The 25,352-nt window shown below is 40.9% G+C and overlaps 2 protein-coding genes across 3 annotated transcripts in view; both read right to left on the bottom strand.

The window, feature by feature from the left end:
* Positions 1-108: 108 nt before the first annotated feature.
* Positions 109-3,188, bottom strand: tmem30c (transmembrane protein 30C). The gene is made up of 7 exons (XM_041056627.1): positions 2,831-3,188; positions 2,469-2,585; positions 2,200-2,307; positions 1,374-1,464; positions 1,144-1,290; positions 831-1,043; positions 109-661 (listed from the first exon to the last, which is right to left on the bottom strand). Exons 1-7 carry the CDS (start codon positions 3,026-3,028, stop codon positions 474-476), a joined length of 1,062 nt encoding a protein of 353 aa, XP_040912561.1. The 5' UTR covers positions 3,029-3,188; the 3' UTR covers positions 109-473.
* A 397-nt stretch (positions 3,189-3,585) lies between these two features.
* Positions 3,586-25,352, bottom strand: part of cmss1 (cms1 ribosomal small subunit homolog) — a 29,832-nt gene continuing 8,065 nt past the window's right edge. Inside the window, exons 2-10 of one of the 2 annotated variants that reach the window (XM_041056629.1) lie at positions 5,827-5,957; positions 5,269-5,340; positions 5,002-5,134; positions 4,843-4,902; positions 4,642-4,744; positions 4,488-4,548; positions 4,299-4,386; positions 4,122-4,210; positions 3,586-3,924 (exon numbers count right to left, since the gene is read on the bottom strand). In XM_041056629.1, the coding sequence (XP_040912563.1) occupies positions 3,841-3,924; positions 4,122-4,210; positions 4,299-4,386; positions 4,488-4,548; positions 4,642-4,744; positions 4,843-4,902; positions 5,002-5,134; positions 5,269-5,340; positions 5,827-5,957 (821 nt within the window). In that variant the 3' untranslated portion in view covers positions 3,586-3,840. Of the gene's footprint in view, positions 3,925-4,121; positions 4,211-4,298; positions 4,387-4,487; positions 4,549-4,641; positions 4,745-4,842; positions 4,903-5,001; positions 5,138-5,268; positions 5,341-5,826; positions 5,958-25,352 lie in introns of both variants that reach the window. The other variant, XM_041056628.1, reaches the window with a different exon arrangement.

A 25,352-nucleotide genomic window follows, 5' to 3' on the forward strand; every position in this document is an offset into this window, starting at 1 on the left:
AATAACATAGTTACTGAATTTTAGTAATTGTTAATGTAATAATTAAAATAAATATAATCATTTTAAATAGTAACGGTACATGAACAAAATGGTGTGTATTTAAAAAAAAAAAAAATGCAAAAGTGCGGCAAGTAAAGAAAGCTTGAATGCTGTGCTAACGCATCCAGCTTTCACAAGTGGTTGCTCAGAACAACATCATGCCCTCACACATGTGGATCATTTAGCTGATAGGGAAAGTCATTTCCAGATGTCAGACTAAATTCTTCATTGGTTTTCCTGCAAATGCTGCTATGGTGTTGTACCAAATTAACATTCTTTTTTTTTTTTTTTTTTTTTTATATATAACCACTCTCCTTATCCTTTATTTGCTCACATCAATGTTCTTGCCACTCAAGCAGCAAAACAATGATCTATTCTCAGCTGAGTTCTATTCACCATTTTACTCCTCAGCATCCCAGCACACCTCTTACCCTTCATTCCTCCATGTTCTTTCCGTTCTTTCCGAACTTCCACCAGACCACCGTGAGGATGACAGCTATCAGTAGGATCAGGCTGCTTGTTACTAGGTAAGCAATGGGCAGGAAATGGTTCTGACCTCCAAACCAGGTCAGCGTGGTCAGCACCACTTCCTTCCTGCCCTGGAAATACTGCACAGGGAAGTCTGGAGAGGCACAGGTCAAGGCCAAAAATAGGTGATTGCAAGAAGAAGCTCAATGGAAAATAGCTTGTAGTCTTAAAATAGTCCCTAAGACAAAAGCACACAATGGATCTTGTATAACTTGCGCCAAATTTTCCACATGAACCCATCCCCAACAGCGGTGAAAGGATACTGTAAGATATGTCGATGCTGTAACTCCCTGCAGGAAGCCCCTGAGTGAAGGGCTTTTTGGCTCGGTATAAAATCCCATAGAGCTTCTTGAAGTTGGGGAAGGCTGCCTCCCTCATCCATACAATCAGGTCATCATTGATGAAGCCGTTGTTGGTCGGTTCGCTGGGATCAAGCTCGTACGCTGGCTTCTGCCAGTATAGTGGCTTTGCTGTGCCTGAGGGATAATAATGATTAAGGATATGTGAAACACTGGAGTGCTGACTAGAAACTGGAACACTGATTCTGTCTTTGACCAAGGTTACATCTCTATTTACCTTCAAACACTTGAGGCAGTGTCAAGTTGTCTATCTTAGGGTTGCGGAACTTGACATTTTTGTCGGTGTACCAGGTGATGCCTCTCCGTAACAGAGGAACCTTGTCTGAATGACCACTGGATCCATGATAGGTCAGAGTGAAGGAGTCTGGGAGAACGGATGCGAGTTAACAGAGGAAAAGTAGAGGAAGGACGTGATGAGTGATGGTGTGTGTTAGCAGTGGCGTTTACCATTGAACATACTGTTGGCCACGGCGCCGCAGGGGGCAATGGGGAGTCCATTCTCGTCTGCTGCGAACGGCTTGCAATATGAGCTGGGGTTCTAGTGAAGGAACAAGGAACCCAGGGAGATTATTTAACAATGTAAAATAAGCAACAAAGCAGTGGTGGAATGTAACTAAGTGTATTTAATCAACTATCATATTTAAGAACAGGTTTTTCACTTGAGTATTTCAATGATATGCTACTTCTTACTTCCACTTCATTTAAGGCAAATGGTGCATTTGCACTACATTTCTTTTACAGCTGCAGCTACTTTTTTTTTTTACATGTAAAACGTGATCAGTTTACAAAATGTGATTTTTAAAAAAAAATATTATAAATTAAACAACCCAACAGTATATAAAGTACGCAAAGTCAGACATGGAAATGCTGCTTGCACAGTAATCAATCAGTAGTAACAAGAGTAAAAATATAATGCTATAATAAGCACAGATTCTACTAGTTGATGAACATTTTTAGTTTAGATACGTTACGTAAATTTTTCTGTTAATGTTCATGCACTTTTAGGAAGATTTTGAATAACAGACTTTGACTTTTTTTTACAACACAGCAGTTCTGCTTTAGCTGAAGTAAATGATATGAATACGTCTCTTTCACCAATGCATCAAAAGCAAACAAAGCAGTGCATAAAAACTTTCAGTTTCAGAAAAGCTTTCTATCTGGAGACAAACAGGATTTTTGTAGTATTAATTTATGTGAACATAAAATCTAACAGTGAGTGAAGTGTTCTGACCATGTTATTTTGATGAATTAATACACAATATTGTGGAGATACCTTTAAGTTTTTCTTCCGGCCAACCATCTGTCCATCATCTCTGGAGTCCATGTATCTACGGAGGTTCTGATGAAAGTTTTGGAGGCCGTAGTAGAAAAAGACATCTCCCTGGAACAGCAGCATAGGCGTGCTAACAGAAATGAATTCTATCTTTGGTTTACTATGTATATCATACATTGTTAACTCTCAACCATGGCATATAATCTTAACAAGGGGTCAACTGACAAGCAACTAACAGCATATGTCTGTAAAACTCAAAGGTTATTTACCTTGAATGGTTTCTGAATTGAAAATACCACTGTGCAGGTGCAGCTCTTTAAAGCGTTGCTCGCATTTCCGCGCATTTCAAAACATTTATTACATGTCCCGGCCTCAGTGTAGTCCAGCTGAAAAGACAGGACAGTGTTATTTGTGTTAAATCGTGTTCATGTTTACCTCATTCAAAACCTAACCCTCGATCTTTCCTCTCTGTCACTCCCTTTTTTTATGGCACACAAGGACATTCAGCCTCTTCGTCTGTCTGCCTCTTACACACAGAAAGTATGGGTATTTTAATGCAATACTTCCACAAATGAAAAAAAAACAAAAACAACTACTAAATAAGCAAGAGCAATTTTTCACAAACACTCACCTTCAGTTCCTGTATGCTCTGTACCGTAAGAAGCAGCCATACTCCCAGCAGCATACATATCAGAGCCATAAAGTAGAAGAAAGGCAGCACAGTGTTAGCTGTCAGCATAGGAGACCAAGCAGGTAGCCTCTGCTGTTTGAAAGCTGAGTTGTCTGGCCTCCGACCAAAGGGCCCAGACTTGCCCTTCACTTCGCCCATGAGCGGGAACTTTGACTGGGGACAGGAGAGAAACTTGCTGCGCAGCGGGAGAGCCAAAAATTGTGTAAGAGAAAGCCACACTATCTTCTCTTCCTGTTCTTTATTTCAGCGATATCTCCCTGCGTGCGCATGCACACACACACACACACACAACTCTGCATGCCAAGAGATTTTCCCAGCAGGCCTTGCAGGGCGAGGGAGACGGTTGTGGCCTGTTACATATTAACCACAATCCTTTACTAACTACCGCTTTCTGTTTTCAGTTGCTTCCATATTTTTTAGTGATTATGTTTCATTCTTTTTTACAACTTCCTTTTTACAAACACACAGATTTCTGTTTATTGACATCAAAATGACACAGGAAAGTATTTTATATCTGTATTCTACTTTGCTATGGGAGATAATCTGTTGATTCTGGGCCCCCGTTGTGCTGCTTTAAAATGCTTTATCAAAGGATGTTATGATAAATGGGGCTTCCTAGTGGGTAAGTAAACTCATGACCTCACATTGTCAGTAGGAGGGACTTCCCAAGGTCAGAGTAAACAAACAGAAGGATGCTGGTTTCATTCTGAGTCCGTTTATTCAATCCATCACACTGGGACACTGTGTTGGACTACATGAGCGAACAAACAGCACCACACATTTGACACGACCTCTGAAAATAGTAAAAGCAGAGCACAGGTTTCACACCGACACAAAGGAAAAAAAAACAGGAAGAGGCTTCTCGGCGGGTAGTCAGGACCATCAGTTCAACGCTTTGAACATCAAGTCGTCATCAAGTCGTGGACTATCAGCAAGTGAACAACGTGCAGTTAAAAAAGTCCAATTTTGACTTTGTCTTCTTTGCAGCCATTAAGGATACCACTCTCCAGCAGCTTAATAAAGTCCAGTTTGATCTGAAAGAGGCGTATATAATTTGAAATGTAAAGTCACTAAAGGAAAAAAAACAAAACAAAACAAAACAAACAACCCCCCCTACTTAAACATTCATTCCAGGCATATTTTAAGACATACATACTTAATAAAGTCGTGTGGTGTGTTTAGTCAAAACAAGCTAAATATCTTTTCAGTCCAGCAGGGGGCAGTAGCTCACCTCAGGAATGTCTACCATCCTTCTGAGCTTCTGGTCCCTCCAGTTCCAGTCCAGAACCAGGTATCTCAATGCCTGCAAGTTCAAACCCTCTAGGAAAAATAAAACAGTATTCCCACAGATTAGGAAGGCTTTAAAACATTTGAATTTAAACAGTGAGACTATTGTGTCCACACCTACCTTTCTCAATAAGAGCACTGATCCTGCCTGGCGTCCCCACTCCAATGTGGGTGACGCCCTTCTGCAGCAGCTTCACCTGCTCCTCTATCTGTACAAGTGAAAGACACACACAAAGAGAACTGTTGTGGTAAAACCAGCTGCTGCACACAATCCACAAGCATCATAATGAGTAACTGTCATCTGTAATACCTTGATATGTTTTGCAAAAAGCTTTGCTATTTTGGCTTCGCCCTTGAAGGTAGTCAGCTGCCTGAGAATAACAAAAATAAATAGCACTTATGCAAGTCTAATTAATAAGTTTTAATGTACAAAATTTTACAAACATCACCAGTGTGTCTCTTACTTGATGAGCTCAATGGTTCGGAGAGCGGAGCTACAGATGATGAGAAGAACCACCGAACTCTTTTCTGTGTGCTGCTTTTGAATTTTTGCCCACTTGGGACAAACTAAAGGAAACAGGACAAAGAAGAATCAAAAGTGAAATGTGTGTTTAGAACTAACAGATAACGGAAGATTCTAACCTAAGTTTAGAATCATCACTCACCTTGTTTCAGATAAGAGGAGAGGCTGTGTGTCAAGTCATTACTGGACAGAAAACTGGAGTCTGGAAGATGAAGGGAGGGCAGACGGTGACCTTGGTGAATCAACAGATCAGCAGATATTGACTTAACTTCCAAGTTAAAGGGGACTTGTCCTGACTCACCCTGCAATTTGAGCTCCTCCTGTTCGATCACAGAGCGCTTATCTGAGAAGTGCTGCGTGATCAGGTTCTGCAGGTCAGCCGGGCAGCCTGGTTTTGGTTCAGAGGTGGCCAAGACATCTGTAATCGTCTTCTTCTTCTGGAAAACAAAATATATTGATGAAATATTCACACACAAAGCCCAGTGACTGCCACTGCATTGAGAAACATCTATATATGTAAGCTGTAACTGTCGTCCCTCTTTGCAACAGCAGGTGTCGCCACACTCACCTTCCTTTTCTTTTTGGGTTTAGTTGACTTTTCATCCTCAGTCTCTTTCTTTTGAGGAATTATACACTCAGCCTGTGAAAAGAGTACATGCAGAACACACATTTCAGGCAAAGTACTTATTTAATACATATATAAATTTGAGTGTTTGAATGTATTTTAATTCTCAGAGGTAAAAAGTACAGTTCCATATCAGAAATTAGATGCAGTTCAAAACTCAAGTCGTGCTAACATATATTGCAATATACAGCGAGTAAAATCCATCAAGATGACACACCACAAAAAGCCCATTCTAAAAAAGTCTGTTTAACACTGGTTAATTTTACTTCTGCTCATGTTGCACATCATTATAGGTAGTTTTTATACTACCTATAATTAAATCTGAAATCTATTCAACCAAATAACATAACACCTGATTATTTTAGTAGTGGTTTGAAAAAACGTGTTTTCTGAATAAATATATGGTTGAGACTTAGTAAATCAGTCTCCGAGTCTGTTGTTCATTCATGCTTCTATTGCTGCAGCTGTTGTGGAGATAACATAAATATACAATGAAAATACCTGTTCACTCTTTTTCTTCTTCTTGGATTTAACTGTTTTCTCTGTAATCCTCTTCCTCTTCTCTGGTTTTGCTTTTGTTTTTTCTGTTGGCTGTTTCTCTTGTTCTGTCTCCTCCTCTTCTTCAGATGCACCTGAAAAAAAAAAACAGGGGAAATAAGAGGGAGAAATGTCCTTTATACATATTTGGTTGCTTCAGATCTGCCAAAATCAGGTGTTGCTATTAACAGATGTGCCTGACAACCATGCCATCTTTGAAACAGAGTCCTCATAAAAATACATTAAATTATAGAGCTAGAATCCATAGTTTGGCCCCTGAACGGAGATTTGGCATTTGTACATTATGTCTCAGGCTGTTTCTCCAGTACACATTTTGGTCACTACAGAAAAGCAGAAATACACAAATGTTACCTGAGATAACAACAATGCAGCAGACCTCAAACAAAGCATCTGGTTATATTTAGCCTCCCTGTTGCTACCACTTCTCGGTGCATACCTCTTGTCTCATGCCATGATGTCATGCCCCGACTCTTTGATATACACACATGCTTGTGCAAAATACTTCAGCTTTAAAAACAGATGTCAGAATGAGCTCTGCAATAAATATGTGGATTTTATTGCAGTGTCCTTGCTGGATATGGACTTTTAAAATACCGGTACTTTTACTTAGTCGTGCTTCCCGTAGATCTTCAATAACAAAGAACAGAGAGGCTGATTTTGCCTCTTTTAAAAAGGCTAAAATTCATCTGTGAGAGCCCACATCTGACTGTGGTGATCAGATTTAAGAGAAAAAAAGCTTATGTCTAGTTGTCGGGGTTATTTTCACATCCCAACAGGTATAATATCAGTAACTATTAAGGGAAAACAACTGCTGTGATATCACTGATTGGGGTGTGGCCAGAGGTGCAAAAAGCTTGAGCTTGAGATCCAATCACTCAGACCACATTTGGAGGTGGTCTTGGCGGCATACGGCCACAATATTTTAGAAGAGTGAACGCAAGTGGATGTATGTACTCATTCATAAACAAATATAAGTTGCACAAATAGTGTAAACTGGTTTTGTCCACATAAATTCCAGAAAACCCACAGAGATTTATTATGAGTGCCTTGGTTTGCCAGCAACACACCAAGGACTAGACCCAGTCTGTGCTGTTTTGATTTCTTCTTCTTTTATTTTTACTTTCCAGTGGGAGGCAACAATGCATTTGGTCTTTGCAAACAGAACTGATGTGCACCTGTATTTGCATTCAGAGCGGGGAAGTGAGATATGATCACAAGTGGGCACTTGAGACGTTCGTGGAGATGTATTTTAGAGCTGTCCACCTCTGATCAGATCACCCAAGAAGCATGGTAATGTTAGGTCCATATGTCAGGGCTACAGAGTTGGAGACACTGGAAAATTTCTGACAGCAATGCAAGGATCAGTTAAATAATCGATTAGTCAATCCACAGAAAATTAATTGACAACTACTTTGACAGTGCCGCCCAATTAGCTCAGTTGGTAGAGCACGAGACTCAATCTCTTGGGGTTGTGGGTTTGAGCCCCACTCTGGGCCCACCGTATGCACCGTAGGGCCTCAGTGCATTGTGGACTAGGAGGCAGTTACCCCCCGCAACCTAGGCCGGGACTCAGATAAGCAGCAAATGATGACATGACTACTTTGATAGTCAGTTAATTTTTTTAATCAGTAATTTTTTTTAAGCAAAATGCCAAAACCTTCTGGTTGGACCTTCTCCACTGTGAGAATTTACACCTTTTCTCTGTTTTCTGCCACTGTAAATCAAGTGTCGCAGCTCTAGCGATGACATCTGCTATTTGGTGAGAAGAAGTACGTAAGTGTTAAGCTGTTGAGAGAATGAGAACGGCTCCAAATACTGCAAAAGTAGCTTTTTGGCTAGGTAAATGCTGTGAATACAAGGCTAACAGTGGGGGTAACCATGCTTGCATGCATGTAACAATGCAACAGTTTTTCCCACTCTCCCACACGCTCAAAACAAACAACAAAAATGAAGCTATTAAGTCTATGAGAGCTCTGAATAACAGTGAAGAACACTTGAAACTTGCTCCAGGCCAAGAGCACTCCCAAAAAGGCACATCACACGCTGACCAAAACCTGACCTCAGATTTTCTGCCTTGTCCTCTTATTTCCCATCTCACAACTGATTCGCCCAATTCTTATCATCTCACTCCTCTACCGTTGCCTTTTCTTCCTTCAGGCCATCATAGTCAACAACCATATAAAAGAAAAGACAACATGAAAGATGGGGATGGGGAATCTTCCAGTCCAGTCGCGCTCTCTCATTCTCCCTCACTGGTCTTTTTCTATTATACCATAACCACTCCCCTTTTCCACTTCATCCCTCACTCGAAGACCTTCATCCTTATTTGTTACAGTCATCTGTCCAGGCATACACTCCCTCTGCTGAAAGACCACACCTAATATTGATGGACAAAGCCAACCGTTCACCACCCTCTCTTTCCTCTGCTCCTCATCCCTCGCTTGTTTTTTTTCCCCCCATTCTCGTCTGTTGGAAGGGGAGTGAAAATAAACAGGTGCCAAAGACCAAGGAAGAGAGGAGAACTTAAAACGAAGATGTTGAAAATGAATGGACCGTAATCAAAGAAAAGTCCAGGCCTATATATGACCAGTGAGGAGTCCACCTGTCCTGCACCAGGTAAGCATCTTTTCCCCCCTGTTGGTGCTGGTATTGGTCATCTGAATCTGACGTCAGTTTAGCTGTGTTTAATAATGAACACAGGAGCTTTAGAATAGCGTGGTATTGATCTTTATGTATTTAAGTATGAAAGGGATAAAGATGGTATAGATGGTAAATGTCCCTTAGTATTACAGGATGGATTAATTTAGCTAAAATGTTTTAGCTTGTGAGAACAAATCTTACAATCAATTCACCTTTCTAATGTGACTCGCATCATCTACAGGTACAATTTATGTGCTTGAGTTGACAACACAAAATGCAATCACCTGCTGTTGCTGTTCTGTGTTCAATGAGCTGTGAGAAACTAAGAGGGTAACCAAAGTGTCAGATGACTACAAAGGTGCACCCAGACTGATGTTAGACTTAAACCACAATTCTAAAATCACCGACAGCAAAAAGAAAAGCCTAACACACTGGTCAAGGAGCCACTCAGCAGCACTCAGAGGGTGTGGAGTTGCTGACTCAGCAATTATTTGATTTGGTTTTATGTAGGGGACGGGCTTTCTGGACAATTCATCAATGGATGAAGGTATATTTGCACAGATATGTGCTAACAATTTATAATCACAAAGGCTGTAAGGCATCAGAGGTGATTTCTCCTATGGCACAATAGAATTTGAGAGAAAACATAATTTAAAACAGACAGATATTATAGGCTGGGTAAAATCACTAAGTGCAGATAAGGTGAAAGCAGCACAAAGGTTGGTGCACTTCTATCTATACTGGTCACTCTAACAATGCAACCAATCCAACAATCCAGTTATTATGTATCTGACTAGATATTTTTCTTTGACTGATACTGGATTATATAAAGTGCTATTTGTTTGAGGGCAGTTTACCTTTACTAAAAGCAAGATAAGTGAAAATAGCAGCTACAATGAGGTCATTTGGAGATTAGGAGTAATAGGCTAATAATTAGCTGTGATTTCCTTCCATCTTTGCAAAGGCTGTCAAAACAAAACATTTGTTAGGGAAGCTTGAAAATTTACAGTGACCTGAGGGCCTGATTTATGTCATCCAAATCGGAAAAAGCAATCTATTTGTAATTAGCCTTATTTAAGCCTCAAAAAAAGCATGGCGGGAGGCACACATCATGAACATCTAATGACAAGCGAATCGAGCTGAGAAAGATGCGCCTGTCTGATCAATAAGTGTTAAAGGGCTCGTGGCTCAGAGTGCCTGTACATCACAGCTGGAGTAAAATAGAAAAGAAAAGCATATTGGCCAACGAATGAAGCTTGTGACAAAGATGACAGACACTAGCTCAGTGCTTACCAGATAAATAAAACAGCAGTGAGGAAACCGAGTTAAGTCTAAAGTGCTGCCTGGACAGAGCAGACACTGACCCATGAGAAAGTCAATATCTTCAGCGTCCCCTAACCCTCATCCCCAATATCCTCAATCCCACAGCTGATCCAGATGGTGGAGGCTGGAGGAGGAAAAGTGTATCCTTTCAATGCTTCCAGCTCAGATAACCAGAGATCAATGAAAGTCAAAGGCTGTGGAGAGGAACCACATGAAGGGAAATGGGGCTGACTGGTCATTTTCAATGGATGATCAATAGACGTGACTGCTTTTAATGGATGGTCAATGGCAATGACTGGATGTAACAAGAATCTACTGACTGGTTCCAGAAAACGGCTGAACGTTTCAATTTCACACAAAAGGCCCTCAAATTTGATTCTTTTATTTTGAAGGGTGATGTGCTCCCTTGTGTAAACTGGTGCCGTACCCACACAACTGCTTAAAACATTGCTGGCCATGACCTCAGAAGAGAGTTTAATCACTGCAGCAGTTTACTCTATTAGTCTGATTAAAGGTACCACTTTGGCCTGTACAGGAGGATAACACAAACCAATTACACCTTTTATCCTCCGGCAAACCTGAAATGTCCCATTATATACTGTGGTATTTTTGTTGTTATACTGGTGCTTCTATAAAAAAAAAACAATATGATACTTTCCACGAAATCAATTCAGTGTTTGTTTCAACAATCAATAACTCATCTCAAGACATGTACTACTGCCTGATCTTGGGAGCGGTGTGGGTGGGTGTGTGGATGCAGAAGTTATGGATTTTGAAAGCCTGCAGCTTCTGCCTTTAAGCCACAATTTGACCATATGTTATTGTTAAATCAATGGGCACTTTAGGCTGCACGCTCAAAATTAATTGAATGATGAAGCCGAAAAGCAGTACAGAATACCAGTTTCTGGTCACAAATTCGATTTCTGGCTTCCAGCAATGTATGTTCAACCCATACAGTCCCTTTGTCTTAACATTTTTACTTTTGGTGGCTGTTGTTTGGCACTTCTTGCTCTTGTTAGTGTTTGTTAGGACATTTAACATTTTGTCAATAAAGCTCACAGATTAGACATGCCAAAATGCAGCGATGGAGTACTACCAGCAGGAGGAGTACTGGATGCATACTAAGACTGACACTGATTACCGGTTGAAGATTCTTACAACCATATTTTGAATACACAAAGCAGGACATGCTGTAAAACCCCTGTGAGACACACACACACACACGCACAGACTCTTTGAAATCTGAATAACTAAACCATGACTAATGCTTTTCCTGCTCTAAAACAATGCACACAAAAACAAAAAAGTACTCACTTTATGTAGTGTGTTTTAACAGAAACAGGAACAGCTATACACCTCTGATAGCACATCTGATATTAATTACCTTCACCAGGAACAGGTGTTCAACAGTATGCAGCTTTTGGTTGTGAGCCAGGCAGCTCTAGTTGACTCTGTGTTCACCTGAGTAAAACCTAGTTTAATGTTCAAGGACAGTGCAGTCCCTGGTCAACTTCTGTTTCCTTGTCTCAGTGACTGCCTTCATTTTCTGATCTTTTGATTGATTGATCCGTGTGGTATAATCCTCCAATTTATACCGGGATACTCTGACATTCATGTGTTTCAGTGAAGCCAAGCCTGTCTGGCAGAGTGCGATAGAGCTCCTGATGATGTTGTGCAATGCTTAACAGAGATACCCGGTTATGTAAATAACTCCAAGCTCTTAAGCTTTCACGAGGACCAAACAAGGAAACCCCTTTTTCACCTTGAAAGTCTTTTGCAACTTATGTAATGTGGGTATTGGTGATGGCCAAGACTAATTAAGGCTGCCAGACTTTAGCTTAAATAATTAGGTTTTGGCGCCACATGTCCTATCAACACTACAGCTTTGTCTCCTGGCCCTTTTTCTTTTTATGCACAGACCTAATCCTAATCTTTGCATCTATTCCTCTCTTGCTCTTTTCTAAATCCCCCAGTGGCAAGTATCACATGGATGATGTTAGTAAGACTGTGCTCATCCTTCATTCTCTATCAATCATCAATGCAAGACTCTGATGGAATGCACGTGGAATCTAGCATCTGACACCAGAGTTAGGGGAGGGCTTAAATGTGTTTGTGTGAAAAGTGAGTGTGTACATACAAGCGCATCCACTGACACCGGTTGCACACAAAACCAACATTAAACGGTAGAATTTCACATCTTCATTATTCAATGAGCACTCTGCTCCCACAGAGTCAAATAAAAAAAAAAAGAAAAACTCCTTAAGGACAAAGTTTACATCAGAGCACAACAATGTAGACCGTACTTCACTACATCACAGACTGCCAAATGGTTGTTGTTTTGCTTTCCATAACTATGGTTACCGTTTGATTTATGTATGAACTACTTTAGAAAAGACCACCTACTAGAATTAAGCTATTCAATACAAATAACACTGATTTGCAAAGTGAACTACAAAAAAAAGATTAATATTGTAAATCTAATTTCAGCTGTGTAGTCATAAATCAAACTTAAATATTTTACTTAATTTTCAGAGAAGAGCCAATGTGTAATGTATATATATGTCAGTTATATAAAAATCACAGCACAGTACTGAATTACCTTAAACTATTAAAACTTTTTGGCTCACCCTTCCTATTTTATTTTCTTCTTCACTTCAAATATTTGATTCCAAGTGGGGCCAAAGGTTCAGATTATAAACGAGGCCTTCAAAGGTCTCTATATCATAAAAAAATGTCGGAACTCTTTCATCAACCCCCAAACCCAACATTCAGAAGTCTTGAAAGCCTTTGGGCACTTAAAGCAGCAGCGACGATGGCAACGCTGTCACATCTGGTGCTTTAAACTTATCAATGGCGATAAAAGGGGAATGGGAGCCAAACTCAAATATTTAACAACTTCTGTCAGGCACATCAAACAAAAAGCACACCCAAGCAATGATTTTTAAGGCAGACAAAAACAGTTTTGTACTTGCTATCTGTACAACATGCATGGTTGCAAAAAAGCTGAAATATTTCCAAGAGAATTCTGGAGTTTCTTAATCCACTGGTTCTCTGGTAATATGAATCAAAAAAATTCTTGATATAAAAAATAAATAAGAGTCCAAGATTAGGCACATGGAATCAACTATCATATCAAACTTATCTTTTGAGCCCATGTACAAGAATTAAATAATCATGCCAACTTTTCTCTCCCAGTACCAATTCTGATATCTCCACTAAGTCAAGACACAAGTCAAAACTGAGTCAAGGTGACAAATTGCCAATTGTCTAACAACAACTTAAAACAAAGCATAGAGAGTCATTAGGGAGGGTGTTTACAACACTTTCAGTGAAGGTGGTTAGTCTAATGTTACCCCTTTTTGTGCTAAAGTCATCAGTGTATGAAGCATTTAGCACTGTGCACTTTAACCGCACTCAATCATAAAGTACAACAATGTCACTGCTGGTGACAAAACAAATTTATAGGCTATTCAACATCTCCCGCTCTCTTTAGCTGGCTTGCTAACTGTATAATTTCTCTGTTATAACACTCTTTCCAGCCACGCCTGAAGTAATGTGCTCCTGCCAAAACATACATCAGCCATACAGAATGTGAATTACAGAGTGCTCTGGCAACTTGACCCTGGAAACTGGAGGCCAAAGACGACTCCGGGGCACAGACTGAACCAGCCTCTCATGACAGGTGGATACAAAGTGGGTATGAGCTGCCTGCTGGGAATGAATACTTAGAGCAGGGGTCTCAAACTTAAATTACCTGGGGGCCACGGGCCAGGTTGGTTGCTCCCATGGTGTGTATTGTATGTGTGTGTGTGTGTGTGTGTGTTGGGGCTCTTGGCATGCTACCACTACAAACTGTCTGTCAGTGCAACAGCATAAAACCAGAAGCAAGAGTGTATATCACGACACCTGCTTGCACACCTGTGTACATGTGGGATACTAACAAACAAAACTCCACTCTCAAAACACCGTTCTACAGTAATACTGGTGGTAAACAGCATACCTTTAAATGATTAAAATAAAAGACCAGGGGAAAAAAAAATCAAATGTAAAAAGATTTACTTGTGCAATAAACATAAGCAATAAAATCTAATGTGGGGAGCCATATGAGGAACCAAATGTCTTTTTTTAAACCCTTGAGCTAGATACAATCGGAAAAAAGCACGGACAGGCCCAATCAGTGCTTTAATAAAAACTGCATATAAAGGTGACAAACCTCAGCTTGGCTTAGAGGCTGATTATAAAGCTGATTTAATAATGTGAAAGAACAGGTGAAACTACTCCCATGACCATATTTACTTTACTGTTAAGATGCCACCTGCATGTATGCGTAGGCTATGTTTTGGATCGATAGAGCATCTCACTCAGTTAGTGCACTGAGTGAGATTATGCTTTGGAAGTGATAATGGTTTATTCGGAGGGCAGCCGATGCCCTTTCGAGTAGACAGGACGGAAGCAGGCATGCTGCCCTGGGTGGTGATCAGACAAATAAACAGAGGCGGCAGGCCACATGTGTGGCGGCCAGATTGCCTGCCAGTGGACAGTCGTATGTGGAGCAACCCTGGCGAGTGGCAACCATTATTAAGGCTGACTCTGGCTCAGAGCCAGAACTTAAGAGGTATTTTCACATGCCTGGCATTGTGTGGGAGTGTGCTTAGACATCAATATGCATGTGCTTGTCTAGACACTGTGAGTGCACCAAAGAAAGAACACAGTGTGAGTCATTTTCAGTGTGCATGTGTGTTTGAATTAGAATTGTGAGGGGGTCAGAGCCCATCAACGTTAGTCAATTGAAGGCCAAGGGCAACGAAACAACAGCACGTGTCTCAGCTTGACTGCTCACATTAACAGCACAGTCGAATGGGCAGAGAAAAGAAATATATACACACTGGTGTCCAAGGAAAACAGACCCCAGGCCACCACTGAAAATATGTGCCAAAGATCACTGACTCACAGCTTTACTGAATGTATTCATCTTGATCTGTACACAACCCTGACAAACCTAAACCTATTCAAGCTGACTGCTGAAGGTTCTCTTTAGTCTACATCCTCAACCATTTCCTTTCTGTAAATCTGGGCCTCTCGTCAAAGAATACGGAATGAACAGAACATGTGATCAACCTGAGCTCAAGTGCAATAGGGTCCTGTATGTTGTGGGGACAGTTTTGTGAATATGAGTCCTGATAGCTTAAAAGGGACCTCATGAAAATTCCTTAGAAATTGCGTTAAGAGCTTCCATCATCCTGTCCTGCCTCTGCAAACAAGTGGGTCAAAGGAACACAGGGACAGCCAAGACAGCTTCATCTGTCTTCCTGATTGATACCAAGAGGGTATTAAGAGGAAGGGAGGGAGTTTGAGAACGTCACACTTTTTCTTTCCACACAGAGGCCAACACATCTATTAAGTAAGCCAACACTCTCACAAGGATTCAATATCCGAGGGATGTTACTGGCTACGATCTGAAACAGCTAAAGAGCTTGCTTTCTGCTTGGGCTGTTTTTTCTTGCACAGTGTTTGTCCATTAGCCTGTGTACCAGTGTTCATCTTGTTTAGAGTCTCACAAGGTTGCTCTCAGTCCTTAATGACAAAGAGAAAGAGTCACTTCTCTCCTGTTCAGAAACCAAAGTTCTAATAAGCACCAAAAAAAAAAAAAAAAAAAAAAAGCTCTGAGATCTAAATCACAGTCTTAAAACAACTGCACTAAAAACACAGCCTCTGGAAGTTTGAAAGGATTTTCACCTAATTGCTTTTCTCATTTCCACAAGACAGGAAAACACAAGGGCCTTGAGTTACTTATCTAAAGAAACTTGACCAACAACGAGGGAATAAGAGGCGTTCCTGGCTTCCGTGAGCGCTTGGACTAGAGAAACAGAGCTGAAGAACAGAGAGATGACCTCATTTTTCACTAATATGAACCTGCTTTCTTTCTCTCTCTCTAAATCTTGGTTGCAAACATCAAATCAGAGAAAACTGGCTTGCTAACACCAAGCCTATTACAATAACTATAATTTGCTGAGCACACAGTATCCGCTAACTGTTCACTAACTGTAATCTAAATGCTGGCCCTCTAACACTGTCCATTGCCAACCCTGTTTGTATTATCCTGCATGTCCTTCTCCTCCTCTGCTCCATTCCCAGCTGTCCTATCTTCCTCCTTTCACCCAGCCCGGCCATCGGCAGGAGGGTCCCCCATATGAGCCAGGTTCTGCTCAAGGTTTCTTCCTGTTAAAAGGGAGTTTTTCCTTGCCACTGTCACCTTAAGTGCTTGCTCTGGGGTCAGGCTCTGGGTCTCTGTAAAGCGCTTTTTATAAATAAAATTGAATGTAGCCGATGTGATTTGCTTCAATAATACACATATACGCACACACATACACAGGCCGCACACACATATTTAGTCCTTATGTGGTCAGTAATCAACATCCTACATTTTGGCAACCTTTAGTCCTTTTGTCTGCCAAGCTGACAGTGATTGCTGTAACTGCTAAGACTATGAGATGACATAAGCCTCACACAGAGTAATGCCAGGAGCACTCTTATCCGTTTCAGGAACACCGAGTGTTATGACAAGGGGCCTTTTGACTAAATTAGCCCAGGAAGGCTTATATAATCCACATCAACCAGGTCGCTTATTAAAGCCACAACATATCCACTTGTACAGTAAGGATACGGTACACGACCTTGCTTAACCTCTTTCATCAGAAGCACACTTTTCTCTTTGTCCTCACTGTCCAGCTGCCACCTCCAATCATTTCTCATTCTCCAGTTCCTTCTAGGTGGACTCTAAGACATCCACCGCCCTTTGGTAAAAGTAACCCAATATGGCTTCTTGGAATAAAAGTGCTCCAAAGAACTACAACTCAGAGCCTCTCTGCCACCACGCCCAGCCCCCCAAAATCACTATCCAGAGAGACAATATGCGAGACAAGAGGGACAGGCGGGAGAGCAGGCACACACGAGACGACCTGTCTCGTGATGACTTGTTGTTTCTGCTCAGTATCCTGGAAGGAGAATTACAGGTAGGATGGTTTGTTCACATCCCACGCACACATTCATTCTATCGTTGAACCTGTTGATAAACTACACAAATTGAGACTGTGACTGTAACAGCAGCTGCCATAATATATTTAAGGTAAAGCAACTGTTCTGCTGCAATGTTTGTCGTACCTAGGCCAGAGATGAGGTAATCACTGTGCTGAAATCAGAGAAGACAGATTCGGCTCTACTGGGGGCCCACTATGGTTTCAGGGGACCGGAGAAGGTGCTCTGTGCCCTGCAGAGAGACTCCCTCCAGGCACAGCAGGACCACCGGCAGGATGTGTATGAAAAACCAATTGCTAAGGTACCAACTAGCCAATAGTAAGCAGTAACCAGACACCATATGGAGCGGATAATCAAATTTAATGAGATGAATGCATTACTGTCTGACAAAAGAGCTTCCATTACTCCTGCATCATTGCACAAATTTGTTATTTTGCACGACAGGTGTTACATGCGCAAGATCTATTCTTCTGCAATGATAATGCATCTGTCAACTGAAGCATTGTTTTTGCTTGTTTTGCACTAATCTACAGACCCCACTGTCAACAGTTTTTGTACTAACTATTTCTTAAGGAGAATGTAATTCCGATGAAGCCACAACTGAGTAACCACAACCTTCTTTCGAAGAAATATCATCTCTGCAAACTGTATTGATCTGCAGGTCTTAAATCTAAAACAAAAAAAAAAACTTTCACTAGTCAAGCTACATGAGCATTTTCTTCACAGCTAGCTGTTTCTTTTTCTTTCAGCTCAACCACTTGGTGGAGGCCCAGAGGCGCTCATCCAAACGGATGCTGGGACAGCTTGTGGAGGTGTCCCGCTCTCACAGTGGCACGCTACGCAGGATAGAGGAGCAAGAGAGGAGCCACAGGGCTTTTATTATTAAGAGCAACTGCCTTACCACTCTACTGGAGCAGGACAGAGAAAGGTTGGTGCACCAAACCCTAGAGGCTCTCATGAATGCTTAAGACAACATTGATATTTTATAGTTACCCACTAAATTGGTAGCCTGCATTGAGGCGAGACTTGTAGAAATATCCACCCATGCCTTTCAGAATCCCTCCTGATGTAAAAGAGATGAGGATTTACAGATAGCGTTGAAGAGGCTAAGGGATTAAAGTACTTCAGCGCTGGAACAAGCCAGATCTGAGCTCTGTGACGTACACTTGTGCAGGCTTAGATTCTTTTAGTCTGTGTTGGTCTATAATGCGCTCCATGGCTGAATGACAGAGCAAAGGAACTGTTGGCTGCTGCATTTCTACCAGACAGTGTATATGACCTCAAGACTGTACTTAGACTTACTCCACTCAGACACAGTCCATTACATCCTGGACTTGGTTAGACCTTGCGGCCAGCCTGGCTCTGTTCACTCTCCCTTGTAAACACATAAACATGCACTCACATGCAATTACATGTACAGACGAAATTGGCACCCTCCTGCCCAATTCAACAATACCACACAGCTAAAGATGAAGCTTTCTTCTAAACTAAGCAAATGGGCTGAGGGTTAGCTGGTGGTTCCCAAATAGAGAGCACATTTAGATGTGGGCTGTGGGTAAAGCTAGGTCTAACATGAAGGTGGCCACCGGTTCTCCTATGCAATTTGAGGCCTACAAGAGGGCTGTTGTGTCGAAGTCCCCGGTTGTCTCGGCTCATGTACCGCCAAAGTCCACTCTGTAATCTAGCAGTACAGAGAGTGGACCCACACTGGGCTCGCAGCCCTGGGAGGAGACTAGTTGTCTGCATCTGTGTGCCAAAGTGAAAACGTTTTACTGATCCACCACAGGCACACACACAATTAAAGACCAAAAATAGTCATGCCAGCAGAGTGAATAAGTTTACTAAAATTCTGCCTATTGAAATATAATGTGGAAACCCTAAACATGCACACATGAAGGCTTTGTGGTTCATCTTGGTCTAATGATGATTAATACATAAGTAGACAGCATGTCTGTGGTGTGGTGTGAACCCTGTGTGGCTCATACATTCCTGACTGCTCGAACACGGAGGATTTTCAACTCCATGCTTGCTCTCCTTTATGAAATCCCTTTAAAAACATGCATCTGAAAAATCACATTAACTAAAGCATGGACTAACAGGGCTGAAACTCTAGATTTCAGTAATTAGTGTATTCATTTATTATTTAAGGGGTCGACAAAAAATTGGCCAACAGCTTATTTTTCAAGCAAAAATGTCAAACATATGTCAGATCTGTTTCTAAATTTTAAGGGATTTGCTGCTTTTTGTTGTCTGATGTGGATTTAGGACTGTTGGTCAGCCAAATCAATCAACCTGAACATGTCACCTGTTTTTATGGGCCCTTTTTTCCATTACTATGTTATATTCTGACATAGGTCAAATTATTAATCAGTTACTCAGGAAACTAATCAGCAGAGCAGCTGATAATGAAAATAATTGTTAGCTCCTGCTCTGCTCTTATCCCTCAAAACTAAATAGATGACCTAATCTTCACTGCATATGCACAATCAATCCACACTGCAATGCACCCTTGCCTGTCTATATTTATATTTGCTCTGAGGCACACTTCAGAAATACTTTATATTCCCTTTCTTTGCATTCCCAACAACACTTCCTTGAGCTTGGTGCAAATAGGCTTGAGCTGAGTCAATGCTTGCATTTATCCACAGGGTAAACAACACAAGGCACATGGTGATACGCCTGTCCCTTTCATCTCCCTCGGCATCCTCTCCTTCTTACATCTTGCTCTGCAGCAGCCTAAATATTTAACTGAAAAAAAATTTCCACTGCTGTTCCAAATCCTCTTCAACTATCTTTCAATCTCCCTTCCTGCTTCTTTTCAAAGCGTATGCTCTGAGTCAAGAGAGCCACTTAAAATCAACACCACTCTCTCTTTTTCACTTTTTGAAAAAGAAGCTCTACAAGGTGCCATGTGCAGAGCAGATGACCTGTTTTAGCTGTGAACTATATGGTAAATTCCATTCACGGCATATAATCACTTTCTGCCATAGCATGATCCCCGTTGCGTGTCAGAGGATGATTACATCTGCACATCACAATGCGGCAATCTGGTTGTTCCAACCTCAGCTATCTGAACATGCTCTATGCCTGCATGTGTTTGCTATGGTCTGCCACTGGGCTGACAGCATCTCAGCATTAACCGCACACACATGTTCAACACACAAAAGACATCCACGCTCTCATCTGTCCACTTGAGTTCCAAATCACAAACACTTCACAGACTCTGCGTTATGCCCGCAAACCGCTTTTAATCGCCATCCTGTTTTCGCTCCCCAACTGATGTGGCCATCTCATCAATACATCACCAATAAGTGTTACAGATGTTGAAAAAAAAAAAAAAAAAAAAGGAAAGCACAAGATCTACAAAAGATTATTTTACAAGACTACGCTACCAAACTTCTGCCATGCTAGCAGGTTGAGCTAAATGCTTAAGTCAGAACGCTAACATGCACACACTGACAATGCTAACATTCTAATAAGCATGTACAATGTCTTCCTTGGATTTTGTGCCAATCAAGGGATCACCAACATAGTTGGAGTTCATCCTCTGCAGGTCATGAATGTGTGTGCATAACTGGATCTGATAGTGGTGGAGACACCTCACTAAGAGGCCAACCTTCTGGTGGTGCTAGAGGAAACGTCAGCAGATCTTCAAAGTTAGGAGGCTTTCTCTTGAACGTCTGTACAAAAGTTAATATCTAACTGACCAGCCAGACAGACAGACAGAGACTGACATCACCACCCCTTAGAGCCATGCTGCCAGCATGGCTAACAAGCAGTCAAATAAAAAATAATACAATAAAACTCTGGCTGGCTTGGTTAAACATGGTGGAGGAAACATTTTGAAGACTTTGCTCAAAGAAAAAAGATAAAGTAAATTTGGCTGTGCTGTAGCGAAAACCCACAGCTGTTCTGTCCCTCCCTCACGCTCAAACATATCCGCCATCTGCCCTCTCAGCCAATAATGTGTCAGAGGAAGATCTCCATAAATTACCATAGGAGTCTGGCAGTGCATCGCTTCAGAGCAGAACTGCTTTGCTGATTGCAAGCTGTTGGGCCCATTTATTAGCTATACTGAACATATGAGGTCAGTTTTGTCATTGCTTCAATTTTATTAAACGTACTGATAAATGAAGAGCAGAAAGCCAGCACAGACTGCCTGAGCAGCTGCTTTTCTTTTTGTACCTTCAGAATGCCTTTTCTTTGACCCTACACAGCAATGTTTAGTACAACTGGAGGATTTGTCAAAGGCAGCAGCTAAAAAAAAACACTCAATATCTTTAAATTATACCCCTGGTTGAAAATAGGAGCTATGACAACAGAAGAGAGATCGCTTCTCTCATATAAGGGGAATATTACATATCGGCAATGTTTGAGGGTTTTCTTGGAAATGCCTTTGAGGGATTGGATTATGCTTGTAATTGAGGACAAGTGGTGCAGATGCCAGCCCCTCCTCTAAGGGACCTCGTGAACTCTGGTTTGGGAGTCGGTCTGTGGATGGGAATTACAAGGAATGAAGAGGATTTTTCTCTCACATTCCACAACATGAGAAATATCTCATCTTAGTGAGGCTCTTCAGGGCGAAGGCAGAATAATGGAGCAGTTTGATTTATTAAAACTTTATTAATCACACCCTCCACCAATTTGCAGTAAACTTTCCTATTATAGTTTGCATAGTGTTCCATAGTATTTAATTAATATTCACCAAGAGAGGAGCATCACTGTTTATCTGCTGCAGCAAGAAGGCTGTTTTCATCTCCAGCATGACCAATTTTCCCAGCTTAAGTTAAAGAGCAGTTCACAATCCACAGCAGCACTTCAGAACTCTGACTGCAACATTTATCGGCAATAAATTCAAAACAAGACCAATGTAACTCTGCCTGGACCTTGTTCATTTCATTATTTGTTTCAACACAATTAGGTCGGCTATCCAGTCAAGGTAACTATAGGGTGCTTTTGATAGCTAGAGTAACAAGAATAACCAAATGGGTTTTACATAGTTGGATTGGTTTGGACTGAGTCCTGTGAAACAGCTTGGGACAGCTTCAGTTATGACTATAAGTTGTGTTTAGAACTGTAATGGAACTGAGTTACTGTCTGTATTTAGTTCCACTTCCATTTCATACTAAAACATCGGAAAAGAAACCAAAAAATAAAGTATAAGAAACTGTGTCTCCAAGAATTAGGCAATAAAGACATCTTCAGCAACATCTGGCTGTGAGCCTGGGGTGGCCATTTTCATTTGTTTTAATTAAATTATTGTTTGTGTTGCATTGTTTACCTCTGCAGACTACCGAGACACCAGATGAAGTTCAACTTCTTTCCTTAATAGAAGAGGAACAGTAAAATAAGTCCAGATGGTTGTATGCTGCAGAGTACACAGGCAGTTGCCATTTTATTGGGTACACCTAAATAAAACTAATACAGCCTCATGCAACATGCCTCCATAACTCCTGCATTCATAAAGGTTAGAATTTATATCGGGCGGGGGGGACTAAATACTAGAAACATCGCTCAGTATAATGTAATAAAATTTATTTAAATTTAGTACCACAAATTACAGCCTGCAAAAGTTTAATCAAAGTAACTATCAAGAAAAAAATTTCAACAAAACGTAACTTTACCCAGCAACATTCAACATTTAGAAATCACCATCACAAACCAAAGGGAAAAAAAAGTCAAGCTGTTATCAAACAGAGGTCTCTGACACTGAAACAGGGCTGTGCAATATGACCTTATATCCTGATTTAGGTCATTTAAAAAAAATGTAAATAGAAAACACTTTTCAAGTCTATCTGCAAACAAAATAAATATAGGCCTAAAACCTTAATATCATCGAAATGATCAAAACCAAACATGTAATAAAGGAGAGCTTGCCCCTCTTTTAGGTATGAGCTCCTCGTTTTGTCTTGGCTGGTCAGTGTCCTTCTCCTATTCGGAATTACTCTGTTCTGTGTCACAGCCACTCGGGTGCATGCTTGTTTGTGTTGCCTTCATGCAGATTTCCTGTCTGCATCCGTGCTGTTTGGAAGAGCACAAAGCGTCATTCAAAGGATGAAAAATACTGCCATAAACACTGTAAAACTAAATAAACAATAGCGAATAGAACAATTTGAAACCGTCACACGATATAGATTGCCATATTGCATAGCACTATTTTGAAACAGGCAGCCAAAGCTGTACTGAATTAATTAATGGATTAAAGAAAATGCCAAAAAGGCACAGAACACAGGCCTTGCATCATTAACATGCACAGACAGTAACCTTTTATGTTGTTTAAGTGAGTCTTTAAGCCTGTTTTGCAAATTCTTGTGTGATGACGACCTGACACAGGGGAAATGGCTCTCCTTTAACTGATGACTTTATGGATCTGCTTGACAGAAAGAAATACCACCAGTGGTATATTTCACAGTAAAAGCTGGAACTAGGAGCCATAGTGCTAGTAAGTGCTCCCAGAGGGGAACATGCAGCACGCGCGGACCTGTATGTTTGTTTTGTCCTGGAGCACTGGTAGTGCAATCATCTAGCAAACACCATTTATTTTTCCATTATGATTTTTGATATCCTTATTAAGACTATCGGTGAGAATACCGAGAGTCATCCCTCCCTACTCCACTGAACACACAGATTCAACATGAGTAATGGCACAAAAGTACACAAGGATACAAAAGATATTGATGATGCCATGAGGAAGGTAAAAAAAAAATGCACTTGAAAAAAAAAACACAAGAAAACAAACACAAAATCATTTGCAGTCTGTACTTTAAAGCAAAAAGGCAGGGTGAGGAACTAAATGAGTAAGAGAGAGTGAGAGAGAGAGAGAGAGAGAGAGAGAGAGAGAGAGAGACATATGGATGTGATTGAGGGCCGATGAACTTATGATGTCATCTCCCAGTCAGGTTATCAGGCCCCAGGCAAAGCAGCTACAACTCACAAAACATGTCTCTTCTTAAAACATATGTGACCATCACACACACACACACACACACACACACACACAATACAGCATACAACATATAATACAGTTTGCATGCTAGGATGGGGAACACAAGGCTAACATGTTTGCTCAGGCTAATCCTACAAACGAAGAGTGTTAGCCTTGTGAGTATGAATTGTGATTGAAGGTTTTCTTTGCGCGCACACACACACACACACACACACACACACACACACACACACACACACACACACACACACACACACACACACACACTGTCCTTCCCATTAGCCTCTTTGGCACGGCTACACCATGACCTCATCTGGAATGGGCTCAACTCCAGTGAAACACACACACACACAGACACACACACACACAGAAGTAGAGCCTGTACAGTCCCATATAAGGACTTGCTGATGATGTAATGGGCGCCACTGCCTGCAAGTGAGACTCAGTGTGCAGAGCACTTCTCATAATGTTTGGTTATTCGGATGGAATGTCCACATCACTGGGATCTCCGGGAAAGGGAGAGGTGAAAGAGTAGAGACAATTTATTCTCTGAGGATTTTAAAGGACAGAAGCCAACATCACAGCACAGGTAGGAACAATCAAAAAACTTCTGGACATAAAACATGTGTACAAGTGTGCATTTAGAAACATCTGTCACTACGAAAATTTGCTTTGTAACTGCAGAATGAGCTTTTACAGATAAAGTAAGCACTGGGCAATTCTGCATAGATTAGATAGATAGTGTTGCAAATGCCAAGTTTGCAATACATAACCAAAGAATAGTTCAAAAAAGTAAGTTGTATATTTAAATTCATTAATTTAAGTGTTACTGGAACGTTTATGCTGAAAATCTAGGGCTTTTCATTTCTAACTTCTAACTTTTTGCAATTCTTTCTTTTTAAGGAAACAGTATTGACAAAGACAATACTTACAAATAAAAGTGAGGCCATACAAACAAATCTTGAGGTTAAGCAGTGCAAGCTACTAACCTATGCATTAGAGCAATATATTATCATTTTCCAGGCCTGTCATCTATTCCATTCCATTCAAATCTTTGCTGATTTAACCCCCTCCACATACACACGCTATAGGAAAGGTTGACATGTATTTTATTATAGAAGTACGGATGCTGTAAATGTTAAATTTCAAGATCCTGTTCACTTAAAAACTTTTAACTACAATGTGCAGGTTCATATTTTACACTTAACATTGGCTGCCCTAAAGATTTTATCCACAAATCAAGAGCAACTCTCCACATACCACTTATCAAATGTAAGAGAAAAGGCCTTGGGAACATTTTCAACACATACAAGAGTGTTTAAGCATGCACCTACAAGGCAACATCATAAGTGGACTGTGAACATAAATGCAAGTAGACCTAAATGTCAGAACTCTGGATATGTCTAGTACACAATACTCGCAGCAAAAAAATTATGAGGACATGGATTCTGTGTGAGAAAGTGAGAGGTCACACGACACGTGTGTAAAATGTGTATTGAATGAATTTGTGCATTGCTGGTATGAA

This window comes from Toxotes jaculatrix, chromosome 15 (assembly GCF_017976425.1).
Source record: "Toxotes jaculatrix isolate fToxJac2 chromosome 15, fToxJac2.pri, whole genome shotgun sequence".
Lineage (NCBI taxonomy): Eukaryota > Metazoa > Chordata > Actinopteri > Toxotidae > Toxotes > Toxotes jaculatrix.